Below are 18,879 nucleotides of genomic sequence, written 5' to 3'. Positions count from 1 at the left end.
ATAGCACTAATTATAAAAGTTTACAGATGGAAAGATGTAGGGAGTTGCATATTTTAATATACATTTTTTCTGTTCCCTATTAAAACTCTAGGATATCCAAATTATAAAAAAATAAGACCTAAGCTGAGCACTATACAGTATAACTTCTTTCTCATAGCCATTTTTCCTCACAGAAAAACTAGGCAGGTTTATAAAACAGTCTAAATCATTAGAGAGATTTATTCCATTAAAATTACTATGACTTTTTAAAAAGTCAAACTTATAAAGTGGGCTTTCAAATGCTAATTACTCATATTGTAGCTAGAATTTAACTTCCATAGTTAAGCAACAAATTGGAGTAAAAACATTATTCCAGCTTGGAGTTGACAATCTTTGTTTAATAATTACCTAACACCATCTTTTCATGGGCTATTTAATGGTTGGTCTTCATTTCACAGTCCCAATATCCTTTGGTCGCAAGCCTTGAAACACTTAAAAACCAAATCTTTCAGATTTTAGTAACCCACGGAGTATATATGAGATGATTCTAATAAAATGTCTATGTATAAGTAAGTCATGGAAAGTAGCCAAATCCAAGTTCACTGCTGATAAATTCTTAATGAAAGGGCAGACATAAGAGAAGCTTGTGAACTGTCCTACACACCCAGGAAGAAGACAGGCAAGAGCTGGAAATGAGCAGCTGAAATACATCTTCAGTTTTATTCATTTAGAAAGAGAGAAAGGAAGCTGAAAGACTATACTAGAAAGCATACATATTAGGGAGTTATGCTACACTTCTCACCTAAAAGAACAATATAGGAAACAGACATGATAATGAAAATACTAGAGACCTACACTTCCAAATCTGATGCAAGTCTAGACAAAAGGTGCAGAAGTCCACAGACAGAAAGTGGACCAGCAGCCATCAGGAAGCGAGGGGGGATGGAATGAGAAGTGACTATCAAGTACATGGAGCTTTTAGAGGTGAAAATGTCCTGAAGTCAGACATCTAGGATGAATACAAGGATATGGACCATACACCTTTCAAGAGTGAAGGTACATGAATCGTATCTCAAAACTGTCACTACAGTTTAATTTAAACCGAAAAGACAACTGACAGGATTCCCAATGTCAAGGTCCACTGATTCGCACCAGTCAGAGTTCTCTCTGTCTCAGAAGCCTGTGTACCTTGGCAAGGCGGCTCATCTGATCTTCTGAGAGTGTGCTGCTTGTTCTGCCAGGAGTTCTTGTGGGTTCGGAGCCATCTGCCTCCACGTTAGGCCAGACTTTCAAGTCATGCATTCCTTGGCGAAACATGCTATAAGGACAAAAGTTCAGAGTAAGAAGTAACTTAGGCAGCTCATCATAAAGAAATGTGTCAAGCTTGCCAGGCTCCGAGTCCCCCATGGTTTGTGCAGCACTGAGCTGAGCTGCTAAAATCCACAAATCTCTCCTCAGGCCACTCTTTCTCCCTCAGATAATCAGAAAATGAGAGTAGTCTATCTAAAATTATCTAAATGATCTAAACCCAATGCATATGTTATCAGTGTTGAGGGAACTCATTCCTGGGCAGGCTTAAGCAAATGTGTACCTCTTTCTTATCTGGTTCAGTGGCAAACCAAGGTAAACTCCAGAGCATAAGTGAGCAATTAATTACTTACAGGAACATAAGTGACCACAAGGCAGACATGGGCCAGTCTCATTCCAGAACATACTTGCCCATGGTCACGCCAATGCAGCCTCACTTCAGTTAGCCTTCCACGGTCTACATAAACTAACACCTCCTGATACAATGCAGGTGCACTTAGTCGGGGCAGAAATGCATACAAATGGCTGGAAGATGCATGAGGTAACAGTGTGAATCCCAGGTACAGGTCCAGTGACTCTCCCTACACCCTCCTTCTCCGAAGAGTGGCAAGTCAACAAGGCCAATCAAGTGTCAGCCATGCTTGGAGGACAGCACTCACTTCAGCAGACATCTTAGAGGAGCAGATATGAAATTTCTAGCCAAGAGAACACTATCACATTTACAGGATGGAAATGAAAACTGCTAAGGTACATAATATTTCTGTAAGCCTGCCTGGGTTTGGTTAACACCTGTACCATCTATGGAATGTATGGCTGTGACCATGAATAAATAATGTTGACTCCTTAGTATATACCAGTTTTCTCATTAATAAAAATAGTATAGCCGGGTGGTGGCGGTGCACGCCTTTAATCCCAGCACTCGGGAGGCAGAGCCAGGCAGATCTTTGTGAGTTCGAGGCCAGCCTGGTCTACAGAGTTAGTTCCAGGAAAGGCACAAAGCTACACAGAGAAACCCTGTCTCGAAAAACTAAAAAAAACTAAAAAAAAAAAAACAAAAAAAAAAACAGTATATTGAAGATTTTCTTAAGTTATTACAAAAACACATAAACACAGCCTCTTATAAGGTTAAATTTCTTTCTCTTTTAATATCAAACAGATCAGATGGAGGCAGGAGGATCACAGGTTCTAGGTTAACACAGGCATTGAATGAGACCTTGTCTCAAACGAAACAAAAGGCAGAACAACCTTAAGGCAGGCTCTGAGGAACTGGCTGCAGTGATGTAACTGAGCCTCCTGAAAGTGAGGCCCTCACATGCACCTTCAGAAACAGCACACGGCATCCCTCCTTCTCTCTGCCGCTCCACTCCTCAGTGGATACTCCGGCAGAATTAACTAAAGACAAAAAGCCACATCTGGCAGGAAGACAGTCTAATAAATGATTTAGGCACCTTGGGATAGATCTAGAAAAGAGTTTAAAATGGGGTGCTGGGGAGGGGTATGCTGAGTACTGGTGATGATGACGTGATCACACCACTTGCTTTGGACACTAATGGAAACTTGCCTAAAATTACACAGCTCCCAGGTGGGGAGGCAGAAGACGTGCGCGGCCTTGTGTCCCCTTGGGAAATTAAGCCAAACAGACGAGACAGGGCAACGGCACAGCAGGTCCTTCTTCAGCTCCATCAGAGGCTCAGGACCAGCTGCCAAGGCGGCTCTAGCTGGCAGGGCCATGCCACCGTAGCAGCCACACCATGACTTCAAAATTCACACACACCTGCACAGCATTTGCAGTTTGCCTGTGCGTCTACTAATCTAAGTAATAACCAATCTGCTCTTAAGCTACTTAGAAATCTCTGAAGCTAGATGTTCAAGTTAAAGACGGTTTGCTTTAGCAGAACTATAGTAAAAGATCAGTCTTTAAATTATTTATTAGCACTGGCTAAAATGTTCCCCCTTACCGACTCACAATACCAAACAGATGTTGGCAAAGAGCACAAGTTGGTCGTCCGTGTGCCACCTTCCACTAAAAGCTTTAAGGGCCACTTTTACAGGCTACTTTACTAAGTGTGTGCCAGGGTCCTTCAGAAGAGGCCACTGATGATATTTTATTGCTAAGGAAACATCTGAGAAAACCATGGCCTGAAGCACTGTTGCCCCAAAATCCCACAACTGTGGTGGCACAGGGCATGGATAAATAGCATGAACAGATCTCTAAAATTTAGAATCCTAGCTCATGTCAAGAAAACAAATTGAACTCCTAATTATTACTACTAACTTTATGGAGAACCTTGTGATTTAATTTGTCTTTCAGGCACATTTTCCACTCCCTTTGGATGGGAGGCAAAAGAAATTTCACTCAATAAAAGAATCGCAGACATGCTTTACCTGGTCTAGGCCTGTGAGTCCGCCTAATCCTTGTGGTGGTATTGTGTTCCCCAAAATATTGTGTACTCTAATAAATTTATCTGGGGTCAGAGAACAGACAGCCACTAGATACAAAGGCTAGAAGATGGTGGCACTCACACCTTTAATCCTAGCATTCCAGAGATAGAAATCCCTCTGGATCTCTGTGAGTTCAAGGCCACATTGGAAATAGTCAAGCATGGTGACACACGCCTTTAATCCCAGAAAGCCAGCCTTTAATCCCAGGGAGTGGTGGTAGAAAGCAAAAAGATATATAAGGCGTGAGGACCAGAAACTAGAAGCATTTGGCTGGTTAAGCATTTGGCTGGCTAAGCATGTGGCTGGTTAAGCTTCAGGCTTTCCAGCAGCAGTTCAGCTGAGAGCCATTGGGATGAGGACACAGAAGCTTCCAGTCTGAGGAAACAGGACCAGCTGAGGAACTGGCAAGGTGAGATAGCTATGGCTTGTTCTGTCTCTCTGACCTTCCAGTATTCACCCCAATAACTGGCCTCAGGTTTGATTTTATTATTAAGAACTTTTAAGATTCCTGCTACAAATCCTCTCTTCCATGTATCCTCCCTAGGCCCCAGACCTATCCCAGGCCAAACATCCAGTGTCCCTGCATTCTCTAGCCATCTCTAGGCTTCTGTAAGAACCCTCCTAACCTGCCCATAACCTCCAGGCCCGTCCCACACCCAATTAAGCCTCTCCACCCAGCAGAAGCCATGGAGGGGTGCTGCTTACCTGCTTGCTCCTCCTGACTTGCTCAGTCTGCTTTCTTGTACAACTCAGGCCCGCCTGCCCTGGGCTGGCACGACCAACAATGAGCTGGGCCCTCCCACATCAACCATTAGTCAACTAATCAACACATGTACTATTGATAAATAAAACACTTAAAAATAAAATATTTGCTAGGCTCATTAAATGTTATTTAGATAATCACCTTAAACGATGAAGTGGACATATTTCATTTTATAGGTGAAGAAACTGAGGCATAAGGCTATTCACTAACTTGCCCCAGGAGACCAGATACTGAAGAAAGAGCATCTAAAGCTGGGCGACCACCTCTACGACCAACCTCCCTCACATACTCTACTACTGCTTTTCTTAGATTCAGATATAATGACAGGGTTTTTAACATCGTCATAGATAGCTTATGTAAAAGAACTGAGACAAATGTATACAGATTTGGGCTTCTGTTGTTAAAGTCAATTCATAATGCATCACCCTGTTCAGAAAAGTTTAGATCAATTACATTTTTAAATATAAAGGAATAAAAGTGTAATGGAAAAAAGGCTTCCATAAATTCAATCTAGTAAATATATATCTCAGAGAACAAACCAAAAGAAATATTAGTGTTTTTAAAGTAACTGTTAACACAGAACACAAATGGCCAATTTCCTCCATTTTCTTAGACTCCTCACACATCACTAAGAAAATAACAATTAGAAAGAAGGTACTTTTAGCTTGGCACAGTGGTTCATGCCTTTAAATCCTAGAATTCAGGAGGCAGAGGCAGGCAGATCTTTGTGACTTCAAGTCCAGATTAATTTATAGAGTGAGTTCTAGGCCAGCCAGGGCTATACAGTCAAATCCTGTCTCAACATCAAAAAAGGCACTTCTTGTGTGAATAACTGTATTTTTTTTAAATGGACAAAAGATATCATTAAAGCAATTTATAGAAAATACTCAAGAAACCTATTAAGATAATTCTCAGTTATATTTATTATGTGTAAGTTAATATTTTTAACAAAATATTAACAAAAATCAAAGCATCTGGTAACAGCCAGACAGTTAAAGTCACTAGGACTTTCCACTGAAAGGCACTACATCTTTCAGTTTCCAGATCTGAACTCTGAGTTCTCACTCACAATGACTCCATTCCAATAGTAGTGACAGTAGCATTCACTTAACAGTAGAGTAATACAAATTGTGTTTCTTGGTTCCTTTAGCTGCTGTGATGGCTACTTCTGCTTATAAAATCTGTAGGATGCAGAACCTCCTCCGAGACAAATTTTGGGGCATGTCTGTGAGGCAGTGTCTAGACTGGGTTAACTCGGGTGACCCACCCTAATGTAGGCAGCAATATTCTACAAGCTGGTACCCCAGACTACACGAGCAGAGGAAACTGATCATCAGCTTCCATCTCTCTGTGTTTCTGACTGCATGGGACCCTCTGCTTCACACTCCTGTAGCCATGCCTTCCCCACCATGATGGACTGGACCCTCAAACTTGTCAACCCTTAAGTGGCCTTTGTCGGGAATTTTGTCACTGATTTAGTGGTGAGAAGAGTAACTAATGCAGCATATCCTGTAGGAAATCCATTTCAGATCCAATCTCAGAAATGTATAAGGCCTGTGCACTTAACTGGTTTTCACAGAGAAAACCAGACTGCATAAGCAATCAAACTTCTCTAGGAAAGAACAAGAAACAGCCCTCCGTGGACTAGCGGGCACAATGCTTACCCATATTTTCCAAAGAGCGACACAGTTGTTCCTCCTACCGGCACAGCCTTTCCTGGTCCATACACATCCCATATCGTCAAGGCTACTTGGGCATTCCTGGGCAGGTCAGGGTATTTCACAGGGAGTTTTAGCCATTCATTCCAACTATGGAAACAAAGTCAACAGAATAAATATGTATCTTTATTTCCAATTAACCAATAAAAGATGGTTCAGCCAGATGAGAAGACTCCAAAAAGATTAGGTTTGTATGCTAAAAAATAATGTGGAAATCCCCTCACTTCTGCTTGTTCAAATATAAGCACATAAATTTTGAATATAGCTCCTGAAAAATAGCACTGTTATATCAAGACATTTAATCAGGACACTCAAGCTGAGCTGTGGGACATATGCCTATAATCCCAGAATTCAGCATGAGGGAGAAGGATTATTATTGTTAGTTCAAGACCAGCCTAGAGAGATTTGTAAGGTTGAGTCCAGCCCAAGCTACAAACTGATAGCCATCTGTGGTGATATTTTATCTGTATGTTAATAAATAAAGTTTGCCTGGATATCGGAGGAAATAGCAAGCCATTAACACAAAAGTCAGGCAGTGGCAGCACACGCCCTTAATCCGATTACTTGACAAGCAGGATCTCTGTGTGTTCAAGGACACACTAGGGAACAGCCAAGCTTGGTGACACACGTCTTTAATCCCAATACCAACTACAGAGACCTGGAGGTCTGTACAGACAGGCAATGACAAGGAAGTGAGGTAGCTGGGCTAAGAGCCAATGAGAGGGCAGAACAGCAAAGCAATAAAGGCACAGGTTAGACAGGAAATAGCTCGCATTTTGGAAGCAACAGAGCTGTTGAGGTAAGGTGGTTGGTGGCTTTCACTATTTCCCTGATCTCTAAGGCTTTCATTCCTATATTTGGCTCCATGTTCTCTATTTAATAAGACCGCATAGAAATTCAGCTACACCCATCTCCCCCGCCACCCGCCAAAAAAAAAACAGAAAAAAAGAAAAAGTTACAGCACTAAGATGTATGGAAATAGAACAGCAGAAAAATAAAGATAAATAATCAAATCTGGAAACGTGTCTCAATATGTTAAAATTTTTAAACCAAGCTGTCATTTTCTTTAATAATTCTCTAGAACACAATTTTATATTATGAAAACAACCAAATCATACTGCAACTATAAAATAATCAGTCATGGTATGTTAAAGCATTCCTGAGGGTAATAAGATAACCCAAAATAACCAAAACCTCACCAAGCCAAAGCTGACTTGCTTTTATAACATGTGGACATTACCAACTTGCACATATGTTCTATATCATTAAGTTCTTTCTTATTAAAGATTTTCACACTATATTTTGATCACTGCACCTTGATTTATTTGACTGACACTTAGCTATTAGCATTCTATGCTTCCTAAGAATGCCTGCAAATGCTAACTTGTTAATGTGTGTTTGTTAATAATACAGAAAGAACCAGCAATTTCTTACTCTATACTCATCTTTGTAAATATTCTTCAGCATTCAAAATGGATTCATTTGATAATTGCCACTACCGTAAGCAGATGGCTTTTAAAAATCCCAAAAGAATCCCAAATAACATGAATAACCAGAAAGCAGACAGAACTCTATTCACTCACAATTACCCTGAAAGCAGCTTATCTTAGATCAAACACACATGTATCATCAGTGAGACACAACAAAAGTTTCAAAGACTCAACAAAAGTACTTATGGCCAACCATAAATTTTGAAATTCCAAGAAAATTAGAGATATCCATCAATTCTGATTAGAAGCAAAACATCACCAAATCTTTTTTATATAAAGTTCTTTAAAAAAAACCAAATTGCACATCTAAGAGCATCATTATCTCTACAGATGAGTATAAGCAACTCAGTTAATTACTACTCACATGGCAGAGCAGACTTAAAACGAAGTACTGAACAGTGTTATCGACTGTGGATGAAGAAACCACAGCAGCTGACTGACATGGAAACAATTACCACGAGGTAAAGCTAAAGAGAAAAACTAGTGTCAATATCCAAACTCATCTGTGGGATCTCTCATCTCTCTGTCTACCCTTTAAATTCTGGGAGACAGTACCTTGATCAAGTGGTCCTTCCCTCAAATCTTCCTCTATCAAACTCCTGGCCCCAAGATCTCTTTAAATCAAAGTAACTGCGATTCAATGTTTTACAGGCTGGGTTTTTGCAGCTCGAGTTGTAGAGGAAAGTGGCCTTTTGGCTAACACATGTAAGAGCTAATCTAGAGGTTGCAAATCCTATGAAAGGATCTATGCAAACATCACAAGGCTGTGTGTTCTCAACATCACTGTTATTCCCCATCCATTAGCACTAGTCCAATCCCTAATAATCCTTGTCCAGATTACAAAACCTTAATCTGGATATTGCAATAATCCCATCATGACCCCACTGGACTAGTCTCCAGAGATGAATACACTTTGAAATAGAAATTGTTAAATTAATACCAACCTGTTATTCTCTCCTCCCACCTCTCGCTTGCTCTCCCTCTCTTTCTTTCTTTGTCTCTGTTTCATATGTTTTAGAGAACAGGATAGAATCGAAATAATTTTAAAAACTTTAAGGAGCTGGGGTTGTACCTCAGTGTTGGAGTACCTACCTAGCATGCAAAAAGTTGTGAGTTCAAGTCAGTTTTGTGTAGGGAAGCGGGGGAGAGGAGAAAGGGAAGAAAGAATGGAAGAAAGAAACCTGCCTAAAGAACAATCCCAATAACAGTAACAATAACAAATCTCTTAATTTGAATTACAGAAAACTAAAAATGAAACCTTGAAGATCAGCATTAACTGTGATTAAGGTCAGAGAACAACTTTCAAGAGAAAGTTCTCTCTTTCCAAAATGTAGACTCCAGGGACAAACTCAGGTTGTCAGGGTTGATGGACGTGCCTTTACTCACTGGGCCATGTCGTCCTCCTTTAGGAGAGCTTACTGTAGGACGTGACATGGGAGGATGCATTGAGATAGATAGGCTTGGACACATTCTGGATGAATTCCTTATTATTAGAACTCACACAAGTCAATCAGACATTTAGGTAATGCAGAATCTTATTATGCCCCGAAAAATATTAACTAAACCAAGGAAATGTAGCAATTCAAGTAGTAAGAGGTTCTTACTACTTACAAAATAACTTTTTCTCCCAGTTTATAGACCACTTCTGGTAGGGAACTACTTATATAGGACAATGGAAGTGGAAGATGTTTATTCATCATTTTTATTTTGGTGAGTTTGGCAATAAATTCACCTTTCAAATACCAACAGCAGACTGCAAAAAAATCTGTTTTCTCTCTATTTCAGTCAATTTTTTTAAAATGCCTACTCTCTTGTTACATACCCTAAATATTTCCTCAATCTATTTTCTACAGTTGTCTTAGATCTTTTAGTGATGAATGTTTTAAGGATTTTTTCTTTTCTTTTTTGTAATTTTACAGCCTTGTAAACATATAATAGCAAAAACAATGAATGAATGTGCTAGCAAATGAGAGAAGGCAAAGTTGTCTTTGTTCTAAGTTCTTTTGGGTACACTGGAGAACGGAAAATAAAAGTTTTCCATAGCAAGAGAAATGGGGAAAAAGGTGGTATTCACCAAAGACAATGACATTCTACATCTAAATACATTTTAAACTGAGGAACTCTGGTCCATTGTTTTAGATGTAATGATGGTACTATTATAATGTCTTTGTTGTTGTGCTTTGTTTTAGTTTTTTGAGTCAGGGTCTAACTTTGTAAACCAGGCTGACCTCATATTCACAGAGATCCACCTGCTATAGCCTCCTGAGTGCTGGGATTAAAGACATGCATCACCATGCCTGGCCATATTATTTTCTATATTTTTATTTAGTTGAAATTTTCCAGAATAAAATGTATTAAATGTGTGTGCTATATAGATATGGATATTTATACATAAACTAGAGAAATTATACTTCTGAAACAGTTGATTTGGATGGAGTCAGACCAGTAATGCTCACACTTCCTCTCTCGGAAAGCCTTTCCCAGACTCCAGTATACCAACAGAGCTGTGTGACTATGCATGTGGCCATGACGTGTGTCTTCCAGGACACTGTGAGCATAGATCATTCCTTATGGGCACACATTTGGAACTGGAGAGACAACTCTGTGGTCAAGAATACTCACTGCTCTTACAGAGGATCTGGGTTTGATTCCCAGTACCCATGTGGCAGCTCACAATTATCTCTAACTCCAGTTCCAGGGAATTCAACACTCCTTCACGGCATAAATACATACATACAGGCGAAACACTTTACACGTGCATGAAAAAAGAAAACGTAGCAAATACCTATGCATCTGTTATCCCATGTGACTGCGGAATAAAACTGACTAAACACTAGAAACGCCCCATAAAGTCTATCAGATAAGAAATATCAGGACATTAGATTAAGGAGCCACAATACTATTCCAAAAAAACAGTTTCATGTTATCTTACTTTGGCCCTACACGCCAATAATGTATTGCTAATATACCATGCAAATACATGAATAAACTATAAACCTAAAATGAAAGTTTCATTTGGAAAACAAAAAAAAAGTTTATAAATCTTACCTGAGCGTATGATATAAGATTGACTTCTAAAGTCCAAACAATAGGTTGGCCATTTCAAACTATATAAAGTATTTCTGTTAAAGGCCACAGAACAGTAGAGAGAGTCCAGATATGGTTGTGTTCTGGTTCATGTTGTAAAAGAGTAAAATACTTACTCTGCAAAATATCTACATATTAAATACAAACATAAAGTCACCAGCACATTAACACAACTATCTCTACCTGTGTAGTACATACTTTTAACAGTCAACTACAGTTAAGAAACTCCTGGTGATCCCTGGTAAACTGTCTCTACTCAGAATATCAATAGGGCTATGGAAGAAGTCTATAATCTTTCACATGGTAAATGAAGAAAATAACCACAATGAAGAAAAAAACTTACTTCCATCTCGTACTAAATGCCTTGTAGGATGTTCTGACGGGTAAGGCCAGAGGCTTCCCTTCAGCGAAAACTTGACAAGTCACATAGAGGTCGGAGCACGTCTCTTGGTACAGCCCGGAGAACTTTAGCATTGGGTCTTCCAGGACAGCTTTGTAGCTCTTTTCTTCTCTCTTCCCTTCCAAGCTTCCTCTGAAAGCACAAACACTGTTTCAGATGGATAGTTCTAAAGCATGCATGAATTATATACAGATAAGACGTTTACGTCAGTTCCAGTAACCATAAACCATCTCATAATAACTTCCTGTTTCTAAAAGTAATGTCACTTTTATAAATGATAAGGAACTCTGAAAATCCTAACACTGCTAAGCTTATTCTAACTTCATGAAAAGATTTCTCTTCTTCGGGTTTCATTTTAAGCCCTGTCACCCACTCTTGATCCAGGCCTTAAGGTTAATTTTACTGATTCCAGCACTTGGGGGGCAGAGGTGGGTGTATCTCTGAGTTCAAGGCCAGCCTTGTCTACAGAGTTCTAGGACTACACAGAGGAAACCCTGTCTCAAAAACAAATAAAACAACATTTGCTGACTTAAAATGACAACTTACTTGCCCAATTTTTAAGCAAACATTCAATGTATAGATATAGATTAGAAACATCAGAAAAGATACATGGGATGGAAACATGGCTCAGTGGTTAAGAACACTGACTGTTCTTCCAGAGGACCCAGGTTCAATTCCTAGCACCCACACGGTGGCTCATAACTGTAACTCCAGTTCCAGGGGCCTGGACACACTTACACAGGCAAAACACCAATGCACATAAAAATAAATAAATATAAGCCGGGGGGGGGGTGGCACACACCCTTAATCCCAGCTGCCCCAAGGTTTTACTGAAAGACTCTGTTTCTGACTCCCTCTCAAGGTCTCTACCTTTAAAACGTCAAACTGCCCGAAGTCTCGATCTATGTCTCCATCATTCCGCACCATGTTAAAACTGCACCCATGTGCTCAGTTAGCCTATCGTCCCGACTGTCAAATGCCCCGTTCCACCTTCCAGCCCTGCTCTAAAAGGAAAGATCTTCTTCCTCCTTCTTAGGCGGGGAAATTCGTTCCCTAAGATTTGATTTCTTCCTGCGTAAAAGCAGAGAGCAGTGGTCGCACAAAAGTCGAAAATGCCAACTGCTCCGTGCCCCTCTGGGGGCTTCTGTGCGGGTTACTGCAGATTCCCTTCGAGGACCAGCCCCCCCTCTCTCCCGGGGCAGCAGCCCCTCTCTCCCGGGGCAGGAGCCCCCCTCTCCCGGGGCAGCAGCCCGCCCCTCCCCGCCCTCCCTCCCTCCCTCGCTCCCTCCCCGCCGTGGCTCTCACATCTTCAGCTGCACGTTGATGTCCAGGTCACAGCTGTAGATGTAGTGGAATTTCTCCGCCTCCCCCATGGCCAGCTCGGCGCGCAGAAGCCACACAACCAGCCAGACACAGCAAAGACTCCAGCAAGGATCCGCCGGTGCCTCAAAACACGGAAACTTCCTGTCCCGCCCCTCCGCTCGTCACCTAGCAATCCTCGTCCGCAACGCCATCAAAAGCGACGGAACAGCCCCTCGGCGGGCTGCTGTACGCATGTGCAAGTGGGGCCAGCCATCTTGCTTAAGGGCAAATGGAAAAACCAGGAAGCATGGCTTGTGTGGTTACATGCCAGTCTTCCTGCTTTGACAAAACTTTTTTTTTTTTTCCAGTTGAGTCAGAAGAGAAATTCGGCTCAAAAATAATGTAGTAGCATTCGCCTGATGCAAGCCAGATAGAGAAGAAGCACAAAACTATTTTGTCTAGTTTAAATTCCAGTTTCCATTAAAAAAGAGATTTGATTATTAATTGGTTGTTTCCAGCAGAAGTTCTTTCTGTGTAGTGGAGAGGAGAAAAAAGGACCAGACACAGACCGAAAAACATCTGGGTTTTGTTTCGACAGTTCCAATATTTGTGCTTCAGTGATTTCTATGGGGTATATTCTAATCTAATTAGCAGTTCAGGACCAAACTCTACAGCTAGAAGAGAAGCTGCCAATAATATCTGGAATTCAGTTTCTGAACCTTCTGAGTTCCTGTAATTTATTCTTGTAACATTTAACATTAATCTTAACATTTTGGTCTTCTTTTACAAGTATATTTAAAAAAATTTTTTTAAAGCAAATATAGTTTGCCATGTGCTTCTGTTTTTTGCCACCTCTGAGTGTAATACACTACTGATTTTAATAATTCCTATTTCTACAGGTTCTATCAAAAAGTCTGCCTTTTTAGATGTGTCTCAAATTTCACACACACACACACACACACACACACACACACACACACACACACACATTATTGTGTGAGAAGCAGTGCTGGTGCGAGCATACCAAGTGGACTGGAGACAAGACTACTCTCTGGGGAGCTGGTTTTCTTCTTCCATTTGTGAGTTCTGGGGATTAGAACTCAGGTTGTCAGTCCTAGTGAACAGTGCCTTTACCTACTGAGGCATCTTGCTGGGCCTGTGTATTTATTTCTAAGTACCACATTTTAAAACAATAACACCCAAATAATCACAGATACAAGTTATTTAGAAATTTGAGTGGTTAAAAAAAAATCAAAGACATTTTGAGAGGAATGGGGCTGTTGCTCTTTAGATTAGAAGGGAGAAAATGGTAAAGGCATGGTATTGTCCCCAAAGTAAATTCTAAAAATTATTCTTTGATACAACAAAGGCCACATGCATAGTAACAAAGACCATGATGGTTACCCTTCTATATCTGACTATTTAAACAAACAAGAACAAATGTGAGTTGTGTCTACGTGTAACTACCACCAAATAGTTAGGACATAAAGAAAACACGTTTTCAACAATAAAATAAAGAATTTATAAACATCAGAGCTGTTCAACAGTAAGCAAATGTGGCAAGTACTCCACTTTTGGTGTGCTTTCAACAGACACAGAGAAACTGAATTTAAATCAGGTATTTGAAACAATAGTAATTTTTTTTTTTTGGAAAGTGTGTGTATGTGTCTGTGTGAGTGCTTGTCATGTATATACAGGTGCCTATGGAGGCCAGAAGAGGTTGCTATATCCCCTGAAGCTGGAGTTATAGAATGTTGTGAAATGCCCCATGGGGATCTGGAAGCTAAACTCAGATCTTCTAGAAAGAGCAAAAAATGCTTTTAACCATTGGAACACCTCTCTAACGCTGTGGAATCCTGAAATGTAAAAGTAATTAAATTGTCTGGTTTTAGAGCTTAAATTGTCTTTGGAATGATTTGATTTAACTTATAATTTTAAATATATGTATGTAAAACCTAATAAATATATGAATTAAATATAAATACTTCAGAGTAAGAATTTAGTAAACTACAAATTTTTGTTGAAACTCTATGGCTTGCAACATGTACAGAATCCAACATTGACTTCTTACTGAACTAGCTCTTTGAAATTTAGCAAGTCTACATTGTATTATATGGAGAAAGTTCCATTTTCTAGCCTCTCTTTTCTAACTAGATTAACAAGATCATGATATTATTTGGCTTTAACTTGGCTCCAAAGTATCTTTTTATTTTATGCTAACTCTATCCTTCCCCCACTAGCTTATAACAATTAAAGTAATAGTAACTGAGCCCCAAGTAATCATGAACACAGCACAATACTAAATGTATTAATAATTCAAGAAAAGCAGAGGCACCATTAGGGATTGTTTTGGTAATCCATGTATGCGTGGTAAGAGTCCCGAAAACTCAAACTAATAGTGTCTCTTCTAGACGACACATAAATCAGATTATTGGTGGATTTTAGTATTAACATCTAATTGGCAAGAAGCTTCCATAGGGAATATGAGAGCCTCAGGCATTTTCACTCTGAAAAGAATGATTTTTTTCCCTTTCCACTCATGAATATAACACACACTAATAATAATGCAACACAATTTGTACTGCAGGCAACCACAATTGCCTGTCTGTAGAAAAATAGCTCACAGCTGTGAATGCTTTCTTTGTTTAATAGCCTATCCCATTGACTATGTGATCTGGCACTTAATTTTCCTTTGGAGGTGCAGTTTTTATTTTGTTTTTGTTTTCCATTTCATTTCAATTTCATGTTTAATTATTCTAATAGCAGTTTTTAATAATGGTTTAGAAATTTGTTCATTGTGATCTCTTCTTCCAATTGCTCATGACTCACAGTGATAATCAGTTTAGCTTTTTCCCATTTCTAAGATCCAATTTATTCTCTCTAGCTTGTAATTTTAAAAAATGCAATTAGAGCTTTAAAAGCAACTGTCTATTATTGGGCTTCTATCATGAACAAATTATGATACTGTAAGATTAAGAATGTCTCACAAATCCTTTTTCTCTAATTAAAATTTCCCTTATAAGTTTCCTAATACCCTAAAGTATTTTAAAATTCAATAACTTAATAGAACATACAATAGTGCTAAGAAACATTAGAAGTTCTACCCTAATTTAAGATGTTGACAATTTTTTCAAATGACAATGTGGGAAAGCATGGGCTTAATGAATATCCACCAGTCATTTCAGTGAAGGAGCCCTGAAGGCTCAGGGGATTCCATTCAAGAGTATAATTTACATTAGCTATAAAAGGGAAAGGATAAAAAATGGGTTATTCTGAAAATATTGTATCATACTTAAATGTAAATTTCTTTGCAATCATTTCATATTATGAAGAAAGAAATTGCCTTCTTCGTGGCACAAGTAAGGAAAGAAAACCTGAATTTGAATAATACCCTTGTCAAACATCTCAGCTATAAAGCAGGAATGGGATGAGACTTATTTTCCTTGAAAGCATAATCAAAAGACCTTGATTATGAATCTGGGAAGATGGCTCAGCTATGCAAGGTGGAGACTTGAGTTTGAGCCGTAGTCCTTATGTAAAATGCTGGGCATAGTGGCGTGTTTGTAATTCCGGTGTTGAGATGAAGGCAGAAAGATCCATGAAACTAACCAGTCTAGACTGATTGAGGAGCTCCAAATTAGTAAGAGCACTTGGCTCAGATGAAATCAGGCACGTTCAATGTGGTATAGACATAGGTGAGAGAGCCTGTCTGAAAAACTAAATGAATGGTGTTTCTGAGGAATGTGCCTACAGTTGGTGTCTGCCCTCAAGATGCATGCACTTACACTTGCGTGCACACACACACACACACACACACACACACACACACACGCATGCACCCGTTCAGTGTGTGTGTGTGTGTGTGTGTGTGTGTGTGTGTGTGTGTATGTGTGAGAATACGTGTTTGTAGGTGTACTTGCCTGTGTGTGTGGAGGCTAGTTATCAGTCTTGAGTGTTTTTGTTTATAGCTCTCCACCTTGTTTTTCAAACAGGATTTCTCACTGAACCTGGAGCTTATTGTCTTACAAGGCCAGAGAGTCTTTGGGATTCATCTCCCTCCAACCTCCCAGTACTAGGATTACAAACATGTGATACTGTGCCCAATTTTACGTAAGTCCTGGGTACTTGAACTCCAATCCCGATGCTTGCATAGCAAGTACTTTACACACTAAAGCATCTCCCAAGGACCCAACTCTGTATTTTAGAGTTATTAAACTTTCACTTATTTTTTTTACTTAATTGTTAATTGGTAAATAAGGAGCACTTTCACTGATTGCTAGCCCAACCATTTCCTATAAACATATCACAAATAACTCTTCTGCTGTTACAATGATCAATAGCTTACTTGTGATTATAGTTTGCTTTAACATGTGTTCTTTCTGGCTCAAGCATGGCACACCTTCTAATTTACTACAGATCTAACATTCCAACTCCCGGAGGCAAGACCAGTTTTATTTACATCTTATACATTGCATATTTATGACTATCAATTAACAGTACCCTCTTTCTTCTCTTTGAACAGAATGACACAATAAAATCCAAGTTCTGAGAAGTACAGTATGACTACATGTTTTTATATTAGGTCTCCATCAGTACAAAATTCATGGAGAAAACTCACAACGAGCTGGCAGTTGTTGGTATAGATTCCTGGGTCCCTAGACTGCTGACCACACTTTTTCTACAAGCTCTGCTTCACTTTCTCTATGACTTTGTGACTCTTTGCATGGTCCTGACCCTAGGCCTGCTTTTTCATCCAGGCTTACCACATGGTCACACCTCCTAATTATTAAATTATCATTTCCTTAGGAAATCTGTGGTCATACATTGGCTTTTCTTCTCCTCCTAGGTACTTTTCAATATTTCATCCTTCTTAAGCATTTCCACTTAAACAAATAGAAGTTTTCTCATCTTTGTCATCATACATTATTATAAACTAGAAACCCAGGATCATAACGTGGACTATGATATGATTCATTATAACCATATATACCGTATAACTTGTCTTCAAGATATTGGATCCTGTCAAGTTCTTTTCATTTTCATCCAGGAAACACTATTTCTTTCCTGAGCTATTCCAGTGGCTTTCTGTGGCAAAGATGACAGTCATGTAAGTGCTGAATCTCATCATTTTCCTGGAGGCATCTGGAATACCAGATTTCTCACTCCTACTGGTAGACAGAAAATAAGCCATGAGACTCAATCTAGAAGGTGAAAACTGGAGAATGGAAGAAGTATAGCTCTTGCAGTCTTGGCCATCAAACCTCATTTAGCATATCCTGTCTCTGTTTTAAATCTTCATTGGGTACAGAAGTTATGTAGAATGGTATAAAGCTCTGAAAGTGGGCAAGCTGCAGTATAGAAAAACCCTCAGTCTCTAAATCAATGCTTGGGAAACAGACACCTATGTGGATTGTGATATAAATTAGAAATACATTTCCTGTTGGTAAACAGTGAGGTTCAGGGTTATATTATTGAAATCTTTAGCTACATTAGCTAATTAACTCCCTAACTGCTTGGGGCATGTCCACTCTTCTGCAGCCTCATTATGTCATCTCTTTGATTAAGACCTCTTAAAATCTTTAGGATGTGGCATCAAGGGAAGTCTAACCTCTATTCGAGGTTACAAAGGCAATTTGCTCACTCGACGTAGCGAGAAAGTTAACCACCATCATTTGTGCTTAGTAGAAAAATCAAATGAAATCAGAGAAGTGTAAAGGATTAAGGCTGAGAAAATGGAAATCTTTCAGCATGACCTGAATGGAAGTTGTTGGCAAGGAGAAGGTGCAGGCCAGCTGGATAAAAGGCATGGTTTATGATTGGCTGGTATGATACTTGTTTTTCTCTGGTTGTTTCAAAATTGGAAGCTGGGGAAGCAGGTGGAGTTAGTGGTAGTAACTAAGTCATGACCACTTCAATTAGGCAATTACCGAGGCTTTGTTTGGCCTCCTGAACTGGCTGGTGCAGAATGTGGGTCACAGTTCCTTTTGTGTAAGGTCTGGCCATTTGCATTTGTTATTTCATTTTCTATGTCTCATGAGAACAAATTCCAAAGTTCTCAACATGATGTGAACAAGAGTTTTCACTGTTTACACCCCCTGCTGAGTTTTAAGTACCCCCCTTCTTTTGTTAGCAGGGCTTGAATTTAATTTGTAAATAACCGTGCTCACCCTCCCTTCTCAAAAACAAGATGTCACAATAAAATGAAGTCTGGAGACCATATGGAGACTTTCAGATGTGATTTGATAATACAAGTTAAAAATTAGAGTTGGCAGAAGGGAAGGATATGAGGTCCCTGCATCTTTGGCAACATAATGGAGTTACCAAATAATGGTACAGTTGTTTGCATCTAGATTTCTTATGAGGTAAATCATAATTATATTTGAAGTTAGG

At 39.4% G+C, this 18,879-nt stretch overlaps 1 protein-coding gene across 1 annotated transcript in view; it reads right to left on the bottom strand.

The window, feature by feature from the left end:
- The window catches only part of Pik3c3 (phosphatidylinositol 3-kinase catalytic subunit type 3), a 96,031-nt gene extending 83,372 nt beyond the window's left edge, over positions 1-12,659 (bottom strand). Inside the window, exons 1-4 of the mRNA XM_028867100.2 lie at positions 12,493-12,659; positions 11,131-11,319; positions 6,157-6,300; positions 1,168-1,297 (exon numbers count right to left, since the gene is read on the bottom strand). Coding sequence (XP_028722933.1) covers positions 1,168-1,297; positions 6,157-6,300; positions 11,131-11,319; positions 12,493-12,560 — 531 coding nt within the window. The 5' untranslated portion in view covers positions 12,561-12,659. The remainder of the gene's footprint in view (positions 1-1,167; positions 1,298-6,156; positions 6,301-11,130; positions 11,320-12,492) is intronic.
- Positions 12,660-18,879: the final 6,220 nt, after the last annotated feature.

This window comes from Peromyscus leucopus, chromosome 19, assembly GCF_004664715.2.
Source record: "Peromyscus leucopus breed LL Stock chromosome 19, UCI_PerLeu_2.1, whole genome shotgun sequence".
Classification (NCBI taxonomy): Eukaryota; Metazoa; Chordata; class Mammalia; order Rodentia; family Cricetidae; genus Peromyscus; species Peromyscus leucopus.
This window is presented reverse-complemented; position numbering and strand designations above follow the sequence as displayed.